This window comes from Branchiostoma belcheri, unplaced genomic scaffold (assembly GCF_001625305.1).
Source record: "Branchiostoma belcheri isolate BF01 breed outbred unplaced genomic scaffold, Haploidv18h27 scaffold45, whole genome shotgun sequence".
In the NCBI taxonomy this organism is placed as follows: Eukaryota; Metazoa; Chordata; class Leptocardii; order Amphioxiformes; family Branchiostomatidae; genus Branchiostoma; species Branchiostoma belcheri.
Window position 1 is genome coordinate 1,714,958 of NW_017804076.1, and position 16,225 is coordinate 1,731,182.

Consider the following 16,225-nt stretch of genomic DNA (forward strand, 5'->3'; position numbering starts at 1 on the left):
GATTCGTACACAGCAGCCACAAAATGAGCAAATGCATGCCGTTAATTGCAAAAAAAAAAATATTGCAAAACGATCCTAATGTACCAGAATGCCAAAAACCATTTCCAAAGAATTTTTTTTTAAATGTGAAGAAATGAAAATGTCCATCATTCGCCATACCATACTCAGTATGTTTATTCATATCTTCAACCTTCAGCAGTATCGACGAGTACATACGGAAGAAGATGACCATAGGAGCTACTAAGGGCTATCCGCCTTCTGGCTCCTGACTGCAATTCAGGTTCAGGTAAATTCATGACCACGGCATGGCAGCGTTTTTGCTTAACTTTTTATTCGCACGCTCGCATAAGTGTTTTGATTCCCAGAGGATGTCATCCATATAATCAAGCCAACCCAGCCTTACATGTACCTTTTCGGTACTGCTGATTGAAGTGTCAAAACTCACCAAAGGTCATCCGTCAAGAGAATAGATACCTTCTAGTCTGACCTGTACTTAATCGTTATCGTAATGCGTTTCATGATCTTTTCTGACATTTCGTCCTTCCCATGAGGATTAACTGGTCCATCTTCTATATTGACCTGTTAAGGAGAATTGCTGATTTCGATAAAAACATGTGCAACCCATACGTTAGTTTACGTCTGCTCTGGATCTTAAAGTCATCAAGTGTGATTACAGGGCAGCAAAACTGGAAATATTCTGAATAAGGCAATCTTTGTGATATTGACACATACTGCTTCACATTAGCACATTTGAGTCAGCATTTCAGACTTTTGGCAATTAAAACTACATAAAAAAGCCCCAAGATGAGTCTTTTATTTTCTGGGTTGTACCCTAAAAATCAGCCCAGCGCCCTTCCAGTAACCATTTTCCGTCAGAATTTTGGGAATTTTTGCTCCATGACGGTCAATATACATTGGGATAGTATGGTTGCAACTCAGTATGTAAATAAATGACTAGAATATTGTTCTTGAAATCGGGTTTCCAAGCCCTAAAAACTGCATTGGATACCTTTAACTGTGGCATCTATACCGTCACTTTGACGCGTAGATATTGGGGATATCCGTTTGGTCTTTTAGGTTGACATTTTGTTGGCATTTAGTTTAATGGGGTTGACGTCTGGTCAGATTGTACACTTTACCTTTGCCATATCAGGACCAACTTTTCTATCTAGACACTGTCTTTGTCCACGCTGTATCAATTTTGAACAACGAGATATCATATATGATATACATGTCCTAAACTTCATACTTTACAAGTGATCGACATGTGTACGTACATGTAGGCCAAAGATCAGGCTATGTTGATTTGATTATACCGATGACATTCTCTGGGAACACAAAAACTGATACGAGCGTGTGAATAAAAAAAGTTTGGCAAAAAGTTGCCTTCAATATGAAATCTACGTGGTCAAGAAGGTTGAAGAAATGACTAAGAACATGGAGCATGACAATTACAAACTCTTAAGTTTCATTTCTTGGAATTGGTTTTGGCATTCTACAAAATTAGAATTTTTTTCCAATATTTCTTTTTTAAGCTAGGGCGTATATTTTCTCATTTTGAGCAAAACGATTTACAGTATGGTCGAAAACGTTTTTTCTGGAACGGGCGAAAATTTATGCTCGCGTGGATGTCATCCATATAGTCAACTCAACATGGCCTAAGCCCCATCTGTGTCTGTATCAGCAGGTTATGCAAAAAGAACTGGACTCCTGGTTTTTGTTGAAAAAATTGCAGAGCTTAACCGATGTCCGTTATGTAAAGGTGGTGTTCACGGTTCGATGTAATTGCCAGGTTTAGAAGGATTGACATAGAACCTATATTTAACCTGTACATTCTGTATATAACGTCCGTCCTTGTAGTTATTGTCGGTGACCTGAAAACGTCTATACCATGTTTCGGCTCTACCTTTCCACACACAGTAATCTCTACAGAATGTCATCACGTCCACCCGTTAATTACATGTAAGCCTCTCTGTACGTGGCCTGGTATACAAACCTATTACAGCTATCGAGTCTTTGGTCTTGTTCACACGGAAACGGTGTAACTGATTTCGATCCAGATTCTACCGAAGCCGGATTCAAGTGGCCCCATCTGAACGATCCAAATCGCATTGAATGCGCCTGTTTTATCACACAACAATGAATGTAGCTTAGGCGAATCGTGCTCGGGCACGGTTTAAAAGGAACGCGTGGCACGTACCCCAGATGTGAGGAGTGCGATTTACGCGAATCGCGGTTCAGGCGTCTCCATGTGAACAAGGCCTTTTTATTCTTCGCAAAAGGAATATAATAGGTTTGGATACCAGGCTACTCTGTATGAGCGAGTGACCTAGTTAAGTCATTTATGATGTACACACATTTATTACTACTTCAGTTCCTATCAGTTGTGCCAATGTGTAATTGAAAAAGAAAACACTAATCATAGAGACCATCGTGGCATGTTTTTGTTGTGCTAATTAGTAATCAGTATTGGAACCGTGTGTGTGCATACATTGAGTTTAATGACACAAGATATCGGAGTCGAGTTCGATGTTCTATGAAATACTAATCTGAAGGTAAACGTGAATAATTGTATCTATGATGTATATACAGTATAATCTAAAAATGTATGTATATATCACAGAAAGTATCTGTTTTGTAATTTTCTTCAGTTTTCTTGTAGTAGATAACAGTATAGACTTTGTTGTCATTTGTAATACGTGTTCTGACGTTTGAAATTTGTTCTTTCTCCAAACATATAACAGATAAATAGTTATAAAATGCAAGTGCAATATTCTATAACTACAAAATACAAGATATCGATGCTGCAAACCGTATGGAGATTTAAGACTTATACATAGATGTACTATTGGTAAATGTTAACTTCAGCATATTATAATATTATTCTTTCTATATACTCAATTCCACGAAGATTTACATGTAACTTTGCTGTACATACTATTCGAAAATATACATAATGCTTGCAAACGATGGTAACAACAGTATAACATTGGAAAACTTACAACCTACTACTATTTGGTTAGCTTTAAAGGCATACAATGCAATCTCAGAACGGCAAAACGAAAAGATATTCTGTATGATAAAATAAGTCTGATATATTTGACATTTACTGCCATTTCTTAGCACTTTCTTGTCGTAAAGCGTTTGAAATAGCCCCAAAACAATCGAAGTGCTGCGTATACTTTTGGGGTAAATAGCTAGAACCAGCCTAACATGTAAAACAAACAACAGTTTCCGTCAACGACATCGTATTTTTGCCTCACAGATATCAGTATGCTATGGGATAAGATTGATTCAACTTACTACATTAAAAGAAAGACCCAAATATTGTCTTTGAAAACCCAGTTTTGCTGCGTATGTCCTGAAATTGCATTGGATTCCCTTAGAGCTGGTGACATCTAAATGCATACCTGTAACATCTTTAGTAACCTGAAATGTCTATACAATATGTATCCTACTACTTAACTGGAATGTTACTGAACTACAGGTTTGCCTTCACGCCTATGCCAAGATATCGTTAAGTATGCCCAGCAGTGCCCGTTGCTATTCCCGTAGATTATGAATGGTGGCGCTTCTGGACTGTTGCGCCACTATGCAATGTATTGTACAAGCAATGTAAAGTTACTAGTATTACAAACAATATGAATGTTTTTTTTTCTCTGAAGTTTGGAAATGGAAATCATTTTTTGTCTAATATACTTTCTTTAACTCAGTGCATCATCAGGGTAAGGTGAACGATTGAGAAAACATACAATAATCATACAATACGATTTTCTAGGCCAATGACATCTCAGAAATTCCTTGATGTCACACATCAGAGAAGCCACGTGGCAATCTCTCACTGGGTAAGTCTATTGAAGAAGACCAGAGTGACTTGTCGAACGCTCTAGGTGAGAAAGAACCCTAGCATTTGTGTCAAAACAAAAGTTATACCTTTAAACATGTAACTACGAACACTGATGAACTTTCAAGATGGTCAGAATTTTATCCACAAAGTTAAGGCAGTTTGGTCTTGTCCTTCACACTTCAGACGCATCCCCAGCTTCCTTGTCGGGTCCACACGCGTCCGGGTCCGTTGCCAGGGTGATTTTGATAGCCGGTATGTCGGAGCGGCCTGGTCCGGATCTCCTGCATGTCTGGGGCACAAAACATATAGTCTTCAGCAAGACGGCAAATAAAACACACCATGATGGCATGGATTTTCGGTCGATCTCGTCAACTTGCGTCCACCCACTCGCTGACTCTTTGGAAGCCGGAAGCGTGATGACGTCAGGGCGCATCAAAAGTGGCGGGAAAACGCGGAGGGAGATTCCGTCTTCCCGCCAGTTTTAATTCACTCATGACGTCACCACACGCTTCCGGCTTCCGGAATGTCAGCCCAGTGGATCACTCATCTTACAAAGGTTGACGTGTTTGACTGAAAATTGATGGAGTTTCTAACCTTTTTTGCGTTGGAACAAAGTATAAACTGTGGATTTTACCAACACAGATAAATATCTTGTATCTGTCCTTGGTGCTGAACTGTTTGATAAATGATAAATCTTTATAATTAGATTCATCAGGTTGGGAAAATCACAGTTTAACACAGCTCTGGCGCACACGTTAAATGTTTTCACCGGTACCTGTCGACGATTTTACTAGGTTGTACCAAGGAAGTTCTATAGTCCTTGGTTGTACTTGATGCCGCCTTCACACTTCAGCGTGCGGTACGGTACGTAGCGCCATCTAGCGGTGCAACGGCGCGGTACAGTCGGCAGACCATTATTACTGAGTACACCTTATAACCCTCAAACCCGTTTGAACCCAAAAATACTACATGTACATCAACATAATTACTGAATAAAGAGACTATTTTTTTTTCTTTTACACAACCAAGAGGTTTATTCAGCCGACGTTTCGGTGACCGTCTGTCACCTTCCTCAGGGCGATTCTGACTGGTTCACATTGCGCAGCTAAGGCGTCACTGTAATAGATGCGTTCCCAAACGCAAAAGGGAACAGTATCTACAATGCGTTTACTAACGTACAATGAATTCATAATTTTTACAACAGTTACAGGAAACCGATATTTTTCTTCATCATTACACACATCATTAGGTAGACATATTCTAGAATCCAATAAAATCCAGTCTATAAGAAGAAAAGACATGTGCTGGTTACGTCGGCAATATGCTGTCTTCGTAAACTGATGGCGTTTTACACATGTAATGATGACGTGCTACACACATCTACACAAGGCACCGGTACCCTACCTTCAGGGTGAGCGTTCCGTCCCGCTTCTGGTTGCCATGACGACAGCAGCATCCGGTCTTTCTCAGGCACTTCCGGTAGTTCTCCCCAAGGAGTGTGTAGACAAACGGGTTGATGGCGGAGTTGGCATAGCTCAGGAACAGGGCGAACATCTGTGCAGGAAACATCAGTATCTGTTTTATTACGTTTACCGAAGGAACATATACTTTTTGCTACTTTTCTTCTTCTTCTCCAAACAGTGACCTCTGACCTGACTGTCACCATGGTAACTGGTGTTGGGTTACATCATGTTGCAATTTTATCAGTAGGAGGGATTTATTCTTCTGTCTGACCATATACATGAATGTATTTGAGTAAGTATTAACAGAGCAGACCATGTGCGAAGGTAAACATTATGCATTTGCTTTGCAAATGTTACCTTTCTAGTTAAACATTTTATATTTGATTGTAAATTGTATGATGTCGAACATGACATACTATTTAGAATAATCCACTTGGACAAACAGTAAAAAGGTAGAACAAAGAAAGATATATTCAGTCATCTCATGTCTACCAATAATGACCACACAATAGAAAAACATGTCCAGTTATAAGTGTTTTACAGCCTGAGACATACGAAACCATACAGTGGGCTGTGTTTATTATTCCTTATACACTAGCTAGCAGGCAGTGTGGCTGTGTCACGTTTCAAAGACAGAAAAGGTAGGGACTCAACATGAATTCCAAATCGAATTCTCGTCACCAACAATACACGCGTAGGGTGGGAGGGGGGCGCTCAGAAAACTATATTAACGACAAACATAAAGACGAATACAGGTCGCTTTACAGGTCTTTACTTGATTATTAGCAAGAAGATTTAACTCAAGATAAATCCAGACATAATCAACAAGTTGTTTCCTGTTGCCGGGGGAGCAAGACTCGCCGGCGCCGACCAAGGCCGTACAAGACTTCCTGGTGTGTCGTTTTTCCTGGAAAACGGTCATATCTTACAATCTACCCATGACCAAGCGACTCTTCACAATTTGATGAAAAGAAGATAGTGTTCAGACTTTATTTGAAAAGATGGCAAATCCAGGAAGAGGCGTCCTGATCCCCGGTAATCCTCACAAAACGCATCCACAGAACGTCAGACAAGTTAGGTCTGGTGTGTTGGGCCCTGTTATTTATGATCGTAAGGCCAGGTTGATTTGATTATATGGATGACATCGTACGCGCATGAATTTTTGTCTATATCTGTCCTCAAAAAACGTTTTCTACCAAGCTGTAAATTGTACCAAGTAGCTGAAAAATGAGCAAATGCTGGAAAACGATGGTATCGGCCAGTTTGCCATCGATTTTGAAACCATGGAATATGGAATTTGCGCAAATATAAAACCAAGCCATTTAGTCAATGGGGTAGTCTGTTGGAAAATTGGTGACAATTTTGCTTCCGTTTTCTTGTTTTCTTATCTTATCGCCATGCTTTTGTATAAAAAGAACCACTTGTCCAAGTTAGACTGCAATAATCATAAACAGCTGGAAACAATGAAAAAAGGTGAGAACAGCTGAAAACAATGAAAAAAGTGAAATAAAAATTTTGGAACCTTAGCCCAGTAGACAGAAGCTGGTATCTTGTTGCGGATGTAGATTGTTCGCCACAGATTCAGCGCGTGATTCGGTAGCCAGCAGATTCCGAAGAGGATGACCACGCCCACTACCATGGATATGACGCGTCTGGTCTACAAAGAAAAGAAGGAAAAACAAAAACTATATCATACTAGACATACCGACATTTACTCGGAAGCAAATGCAGCATATTTCATTCCATATTCCTCCCTCCTCAATTTTACACAGTATCAAGTGTTCAAGACCCAAATGTACCCAATACCCATACAGTGATTTTAGTAACAACTATTCCCGATACCCTCATATATTGCTTTCCAGTAAAATACTCTCAACAGAGCCTTACAGTGCTTTTCGGTAACAAATTTTCCTAAAACCCCATGTAGTGCTTTTTGAAATAAAGTGTTTTAAGAACCCTCATACAGTGCTTTTCAGTGCAAAATATTCTGGAAACTCCCATACAGTGCTTAATTTACCAAGTGACAGAATGATGAGAGGAAACAAAAGGAAAAACAATATATTTCATCCATACTATGGTTCGGAATAAAATATAAATAGATTGCTGCCAGACCATTTTCTAGTTAAACCTGACTTCCTCTCGGAAATTCAGACGCCCACACATGCAGACCTATTCATCTTACCATTTGTACTCACTTAGCCACTGTGAATGTTATTTATGCCCTTCTAGAGGCATTCAAATTGCTCATAGCTTAGAAAACGGAAGAAAGATGGTCAAAGAATAGGTATAGATAAAAATATGGGTACCAACTCTTCTTTGAAATTCTCTACGCATTCCTAGCCTACACCTTTCCACTGAGGCATTAAACCCTTTTAAGGTCTTAACCTTAAGGCGTTGCTAATCCTTGGAAATGGCCTTCTACGTTGATGTACCTGCATGATAGATGCTAGCGGCCCTGTCTGGTTCTCCCTAAAGCGGTTCCGCAGTTGCTTGGCGATGCAGAAGCAGGCTACGGAGCAGACGGTCATCGGGATGGCGTACGTGATGAGGACGGTGTAGATCATGTAGCCTTGCTCCCAGACCACTGAGGGCCACACCGGGCGGCAGTACGTCCGCATGCCGTGGAAGTTGAAGCTGACCAGTCGGTAGTAGATCGCCACGGGTATAGCCAGCAGGAAAGAAGCTGTGAATAACAAGATAAAATGAGGGAAAACAAAGTAAAACATTGAAACTTATTCCAACACACATATCATACAGAGATCAAATTTTCAGCGAAAGCTGTCTCCTTTATCAGGATAATTAATGACCAATCGCTTCAAAACGTAATCTCGCGAGAGTTACGGTTACAGACACGTGACCTTATTCACGCGAGACTTTGCTGATACGTGACGTAAACAATTGATCAAAAGTGCCAGGGAGTTTATATCGTCCACCGTCTCTTTTAGATGAGGGAAAACAATATATTTCATCCTATGGTATGGACTGAGATATAATTTAAGTTAATATAAGTTTCAGAGTTGGATGTACTTAGTTTTCTAAAGTTTCTAAATGTTAAAGTTTCTACTTCCGACTCAAAGCTTAAGCTATCGAGTATATTGAGCGATAAAACGAATATCTTACATAACAAAAAAAAGCTAATATTTGATATCTGAGTTCTCAGGCTCAAAAGTCTAATCCAATGGCTTTTTCCTCAATATACGGCAGTCTGCCAATTGATATGATATTCGATACGGCCCTGATACAGCACTAAGTTTGAATGATATAAACTTTCTTCACAGCAACAATAATTGCAGAATTTTCAGTGGATTATATAGGCCCGTAGATAAAGCATACGTGACGATAAGCATGTAGCTATAGTCTACCTTTAGTTATCATTATCATTTCATAGAAACCGGTAGACCAGCTACACTCTCCTTGTAGCCAAGGGCTGAATTGTGAAAAGCTTACATTTGGTGGGACTGAATCACAAGGGTCTGGGCCATATGGCGCTAACTTAGGTGACCTGAATACGACCCCGGGTGCATCAATTATACTGTAAGGTTTGAACCACTCACACCAAGAAGAACCCCATATTCTTTTCGATAGGTGTGGTGGGTTCTTTAACGTGAGTGGGGTGTGGCTCTCTCCCCAAACACAGTACCTTCATTCAACGTCCCATCCAAAAGAGACGTCCCTAACTGAAGCTACGTACACAAGATCGGTGACATAACAGGATTCGAACCTATGATCTCTTGGTTCTCAGCCGAACACTCTGCCGTTACGCCACTACCCCGCAATATTCATTTATCTATTTCTGTTTAGCCAGGCTAGCCCACTCAGTGATTAAACACTGCTTTGCAGTGGGGCCCTGGAAACAGAACACATTTAAAACATACAAATAATACAACAAATAAACAAACAATATGGCAAAACGAACAGAAAGTACTTACAGGACAAAACAAACATATGTGCGAATGTACAAACTTTGAGGACAAATAAACACACAAAGTCATAATCTGTAATCTCCAAGCAGATTCCTTTCGGTGGCAAGGCAGTATGCATCAGCCGGCCACCGACCTTCTCTGGCTAATAGATTCTGTCTTGCCACCGAAAGAAATCTGCTTGGAGATTATAATCCGTACTCATAGTCCATATTCCGGTCCGTTCTTCATAAGGTCAGAAGAAGTCATAAAGTTACACATCATTCCTACCTGCCCACGTACACACGCTGGCGACCAATGCGAAGCGGGTCCTGCGGAACTTCAGAGAAGCGAGCGGGTGTACGATAGCGCAGTACCGGTCCACACTCAGGACCGCTAGGGTCAGACAAGTCGCCTGGGCCGCGACCTGAGAAACAAGGCAACGTTACATCAAGCTGCTCGGTCAACAATAAAGGCAGGATGCTACATATTACATGAACGTTAAGAATCCTTTTTAACTGACCTATATGACCCAAGGGGTTTGCCGTTCTAATGGATAACATCGATATATGTGTAATGTAAAAGTTTTTAGAAATAAAAGTTTAAATCTTCAAAGTCAGTAAAGTTTCTGTAGGTAAAGTCTCTGTAGGTATAGTAACTGCGAGCCCTTTCAATTGAAAATGGTTTTAAAAAAGATAAACCATCTTGTTTGTTTGTTTGTTTGTTTGTTTGGTTGTTTGCTTGTTTGTTTGTTTGTTTATTTATTTATCCAGGAGAACACATGTCGCCTGATGGCGATTTTCAAAGGTTCCTGGGGGGAAAACCCCAAACAAAACCCTTTAATAAAACGAACTCAAGATTAACAAAGGAAAGAGATAATAAAGTAACTTAAACAACATAAGAGAAACAATTTTGTAACCTTAACATCATATAATGTAGAAACAAGGTAGAACATAATACAATGAAAATCAGGATTAAAATCAGGATTGAATTTGCATATCAATGATTGTCAGTTACATACAATTGTTTGAAGGATGTTAGGGTTCTGGCTGTTTTTAGATGGTGTCGTAGTGTGTTCCACAGTACCGCCCCAAAGGATGCCGTTAAGTGAAAATTAATGGCATACGTCCCAAACTTCTTGCTTGAAGTCCAGCCAACGATGTTAGCTGGGAGCGTTTTTGGGAGCAGACCTAAATTTAACAACTTAGGTAAGATTGCAGGCTATCCTAGAATGCCTGCCCACACACAAGGGTGCATAAACATGTATCTAGTGACGGTCTGTGATTTTTTACTATCATTATTCTCGTTTTATTACATTATCCCTTTGCATATTGGTAACCTTTGCACACAACTAGAAATATCTATATTCATTCAGATCGTTGGCTACCGCAATATTAATTTGGAGAAATGATTTTGAAGAAGCAGATTTAACTGATGGAGTAAGCATTGGAACAACAAGAAAACAATTTGTTTATCAAAGTAGGCTCATGTGATTTTTATTACCATTATTCTTGTTCTTGTTCCATGGTCTTACTCTTTCCCTTTGTATATTCTTATACTTTGTGCACAAATAGCCATAACCATTTTCATTCAGAACATTGTCTACCACAATTTTTCGAAAGAATTTGAAAGAAATAACAGTTCTAGTTGATAGAGTGTTCACTAGAACAACAGGAAACACTTTGTTTTTCAAAGTAGGCTAAGAACTTTGATATAGATATTTCCTCTCCTAGTCATAACAAGTTATTTTTCCCTGCTAAAGCTTATAATCACGTAGATTAAATATTGAGATTAACAGATGATGAAAGTGTGGCTGTGGTATGTGTAATATTTGATAACGGCGGAGGATTATTTCTGCATGTCCGCAGCTGCATTCCTAAAATAATTACATGTTTATAGTCATAGAGTTAAATATTGCACCAACAAATACGACGCAAGACCTGTTTTGCTGCAAGAAAAGTATGAAAAAAACATTAGTATCCACCAATGAAAGTTTGGGTTTTATGTTGGGATCAATCATAATTTCAGAACTTGTAGATAATACAAGTAGACTGTTTTATCTCTATCTTGAAAAAATGGTATATGTATGAGCACTTACTTATATAACGTTACAAATAGCTTTAAAGTACAGCTTATTTCTACTTTGTATGTCGACCTTTGCCATATACTCATCTCATCAAAAAGAAAGTTAGAAAAACAGTTGTACGGGTTGAGAAAGTTACCGTTGAAGAAGTGATAGAAGAATATATGTATACTGCTATAATCTTTGTTCAAACACTAAAGTATAGCTAATTTCAACTTCGTATGTCGACTCTGTCTCATTAAAAAGAAAGTTAGAGGAATAGTTGCTGTACAGGTCAAAAAGTTACCGTTAAAGAAAATTGGCGGCTTGAAATGAAGAGTGATATTATACATTCTAACACGACACTGATATGAAGTAACGAGATCTCCCGCGACTTTGCGAGTGTGTAAATTGACGTGGTTTTGTGAAGTTAGGGGAAGCACGGGTGGTGCATTAATGCATTAATGTACCCGTCCAATTATAAGACCGGTAGTTGGCAGACTTCCAGAATTGAGTGGGCGGTCGTTTCTGAGAAGCAAAAAAACTCTTGAAGATGAAATGCATACTCATGAATGCGGGCTGTACCAAAATCCAGATATTCATTCGTTGTATCCTTTGAAAAAAATCGTTCCTTTTAATTCAAATGATCTAACAAGGCGTTTATCTATAGTGAAAAACAAGGAGTAACCAACGATTAGTTAATAAACCGGCTTTAAACAAACCTGCATACAAATTCATATCATTACCAGGAAGCAAAAGGAAGCCTAAATTTATAGTACATTCTAGATGTCCCTTCGTGTCTGTAAACATGTTTTTGTTTTTATTAATATTGTTGTGACTTGTGCTTAGCAATGAAATGAAATAATACATATGTAAACATGTATATGTACTTGAGACCTATTTTTGCTCAGTGGGGCTCAATCTTTATCCATAAAAAACATTCTACATGGTTCTAACATTTTAATAGCCAAAAAATATTCTATACAAATCCACCTGCAAGGTAAAGTAACACAATGTTGTTGCTGACTTTGGTATTGTCTCATGTGAGTTGGGTAGTTACGTCTATTCTGTAAGCAGATTTCTGTTTGGGCAATGGTAAACATACAAAAATATCAGTGGGTAGGTGCCTACGTGATGTCAGTTGATGTATGTAAATCGGTACCGAGACTGTATTTGTTTGGAGAAGAAGAAACTGAGCAAAACAAGACATTTTCCTTCTGTGAAGGTAAATATACAAAAATATCATTGGGTATGTGCCTACGTGATGTCTGTAAATCGTTACCGACTGACTCACTTGTTTTAGGTAGTTAACGATCTTGCACAGAGCTTCTCCGAAGATCCATGACGGCAGAGTGTAGTTGGCAGCGGTGAAGGGTATACAGCACACCAGGAAGGCCAGGTCCGTGACGGCCAGGTTGACGATGTAATAGTTGGTAACGGTTCTCATCTCGCTGAAGCGGGCCACGATGTAGATCACCAGCGAGTTGCCGACAACCCCGACCACGAAAATAATGGAGTACAAAGTCGGCGCTACGTAAGCCTCTGTCGTTGTAGGTACATCAAGAAAACTGGTGACGTTTCCAGTGATGTTTACCAGCCTATCCAGGATTTCTACAGACATTTTGTAGCCCTTTTTCAGATCTCGACAGAACTATTTGTTTTTTTCTTGTACCTGCCCCAGACTAATCTTAACAACCTACGCACGGCGCGTTTGTAGTTTCATGCATATTACACCATCAAACGGTCCAATACGCAATCATGAAAGAATGGAGTCAATGAGGGGTTTTCTTTGAAAGGACCGCCGTTGCTTTACCGGCAGAAACTAATACCGGTTTCGAAGATTGAAACTTGTTTCTAAGGCCTCGCTGAGTATGAGAAGCATTTATATCCTACCAGGCCATCGCAAAACCACATTCTGAATTACAGATGTTAACCATTTCACCTATTTTGTTGGTCTTAATACACAAACACCTAAGTCCAGCATAAGCCTTAGATTGACAATTAAGATTGTGAACATCTCATATTATGAGTTGACAGGAAGCTATAAGTTTACCATGTTACTGATTAACCGTATCGCCTAATGGGTCCCCATGGTATACTTGACATACCTTTAACACTGAGATACTGAGTGATGTCTAAATAACTTCTGCCACACATTCAGGACCTTCCTCTGACCATGACCCTAATGCTGAGGTCACAATTCACACACGGGGCCCGGCCGGGCAGCTTTTGGGAACGAAAAGTACGATATAAAAGACAAGAAAACACAGAAAAGTTGTTAATAACAATCATGGGCACTATTTCTGTATATTCTGACATGAATTGTTAATTTTTCGTTCATACAAACAGCCCGGCCGGGCCCCGGTTTGGAAATGTGACCTAAGCATAACACCAGCCATTCAACCAAGTCTGGCTGAAGTTCGGGAGCAGTCTGACCAGATTTATGCCACGCCTACCTTTCTGTACCAATCAAATCAAATCCCGAGCATCAGCCAATCACCAGCCACCCGTGGGTAAACTTTCCACCCACACCCGAATGTTTGAAACATTTGGAACGTTTTTGCTGTTACTATTATATACCCCAGGTAGACCAACGGTGGCAATACAGTATCCATTTTGCAGAGGACTGTCCATTAGCCTAGTGCCATATAATGGACACTCCTCTGGCCAATGGATGTTGTATTGCCACCGGAGGATCAGTTTGGAGATTAAGCTGTTGCAGCTGTAGAATAAGCCGAACTTCTTGAACAACCAACCAACCAACCAACCACAGCCGGCCTTACTGCTGATCCATGACCAACCACAGCCGAGCTTACTTGCTCCTGGCATACTCCTAAGCATTGTTGGGGGTGGGGTTGGTTGGCAGCCAATGTTCGGGATGCTAAATTCAGATGTATGACAGGGACTTTACTTTCCATACACGTCACCTAGTTCTCAAAGTTTTGTCGCCAGCAATACTCAATATACACACTCTTGCTGCCTTCAATCATCAATGGTAATCCAATGTCAAAACATTTGTGATATGATGGAAACAAAATAGCCTAGCTGATTTACAGTGTTTACCTTGGTTTGCTTACGTTTCGACAAGGTGTGACATTCATGTGATGCCAACAAAACATTTTATATTCATATATTACCAAAGGGACCAATTACGGCAGCAATGACAGTTGCATTGGATTGTCAACAACCTTGGGATAAAGCTCAAAACGCGATACAAACAAATTTAAACTTCAACCATGTAATTACATACCGGAAGTGCCCTTTACAGTTGACGTAACGAGGAAAATACAATCATGTATTGAGATAGAATCCCTCTCTCAGTGGACTATATTAATGCCGTATGACTGGCAACTTGCCAAATGCCTCGCAAGCAACCTCTTCCAAGTAATGAAGGACAACTGCTGATCTAACGCGTCATGCTCAGTAGGAATTGAAGAGTACTGTCCTTTAGTGAAAGGCAAAAAAGATTTAAGGGCCACAAATCGACGAATACATCATTTTGGTTTGGCAGGTTTGATGAAAGTTGTGTAAATCTAATGAGCGAAGTTTTAGCGATGTATTTTACCACACCTACGCTGTGCATATTAGAAATCCAGTTGCAAACTGTTGTAAGAGTTCAACTAACTAAGGTCAGCACAGGTGCCAATAATGTATAGGTAGTGTGCAATTATTTGAGGTTTGGTTATGTATCTGTGCATTGGGGCCAATCAACGTTACTTTATGAATGCTGTTATTTTATGCCTTTAAAGCAAATTTAGCCTCTTCTGTATTAACAATCGATCATTTCCATCCTTAATGGTGGAATACAAAGTAGAAAAGTTATTTGTTACTTAATGAAAGACATTCATCGGAAAAGTTTTCAAACTTTTTCTTTATATTTTTCGAAGTCTCCGTTTTTTAGGCCTGGCGACTATAGGCTTTTTTATTAAATAGTATGATAAATCATATTATAATTCATATTCTTATTCATTTATTTATTTATCTATCTATCTATCTATCTATCTATCTATCTAATATATATTACGCTTTACAGATTAGATATTAAATATATGTAAAGAGCAGGCATTAAACGTAAAAAAATGCTTTTATCAAATGACATGCTCTGTACAAAATCTGTACATCTGTTCTCTTGATTTCTGTACCACATACTTTTGAATCTTCTTTTAGTGTCATTCACCCAAGCATCTCATCTATTCATGCATTTATTCAAATGACTTAATTCATGATAGCAATCATAATAATTAGTTTATATCTGCAAATTCTTTCCGAAGGCAATGCATACAATCAACTTGATTGTGATTATGATGCCAGTAATTAAGATGGGAAAAATAAAGCTAATTGAAAAATCATGATGTGATCACAATGTGAAGGAAGCTGCATTATATTGGTGCACCTGATGTCATACAATATTTCCTGTGCGTGTTATGTTACCTATAGGCGTCATGATGTGCATTGAGCTTTTCACATATTACAAATATTAATACATATGGCTTCTGATGCCATGGTTAATTTCTTTATGGTTCAAAATGTCCATACGAATCCGTATACCATGGCCTTAAATCTGCACTATAAGACCTTATGATTGTGCATAAAACAATGTGATTTTTTCCACATATTAATTATTAATTTATTAATTCCTATGATAATATTCCTTTATCTATCAATTCAGTCATCAATTCACTCGGTCGTGGTAAAGGATTTTGATTCCATTGTTCATTTTTTTATGGTTCAAAATGTTCATACCGGTTAATATAGCATTTAATCTACTCTATAAGACATCATGATTGTGCATAAAACAATGTGAATTTTTTCCACAAATTAATTAATTCCTATAATCATACCTTTATCCACCAATTCATTAATTAATCCATTCAGTTAGGGTAAAGGATTCAGCCGTGTCACTGCTAATTTCTCCATCGTTCAAAATGTTCACACGAGTTCAATATCCTCTAAT

At 39.0% G+C, this 16,225-nt stretch overlaps 1 protein-coding gene across 1 annotated transcript; it reads right to left on the reverse strand.

Moving 5' to 3' along the window:
- Positions 1-4,019: 4,019 nt before the first annotated feature.
- LOC109478666 (G-protein coupled receptor 54-like) lies at positions 4,020-15,674 on the reverse strand. The gene is made up of 7 exons (XM_019780331.1): positions 15,655-15,674; positions 12,566-12,815; positions 9,501-9,636; positions 7,743-7,993; positions 6,833-6,967; positions 5,252-5,401; positions 4,020-4,136 (listed from the first exon to the last, which is right to left on the reverse strand). Exons 1-7 carry the CDS (start codon positions 15,672-15,674, stop codon positions 4,020-4,022), a joined length of 1,059 nt encoding a protein of 352 aa, XP_019635890.1.
- Positions 15,675-16,225: the final 551 nt, after the last annotated feature.

Bases quoted from the DNA above. Each gene is read 5' to 3' on its own strand.
- LOC109478666 (XM_019780331.1), bottom strand. From the start codon at position 15,674: ATGACATCAGGTGCACCAAT. The intron at 12,816-15,654 runs ATAATGCAGCTT...ACCTACAACGAC, and splicing joins ATGACATCAGGTGCACCAAT to AGAGGCTTACGTAGCGCCGA. The intron at 5,402-6,832 runs GTTCCAAAATTT...TTTCCTGCACAG, and splicing joins CTTCTGTCTACTGGGCTAAG to ATGTTCGCCCTGTTCCTGAG.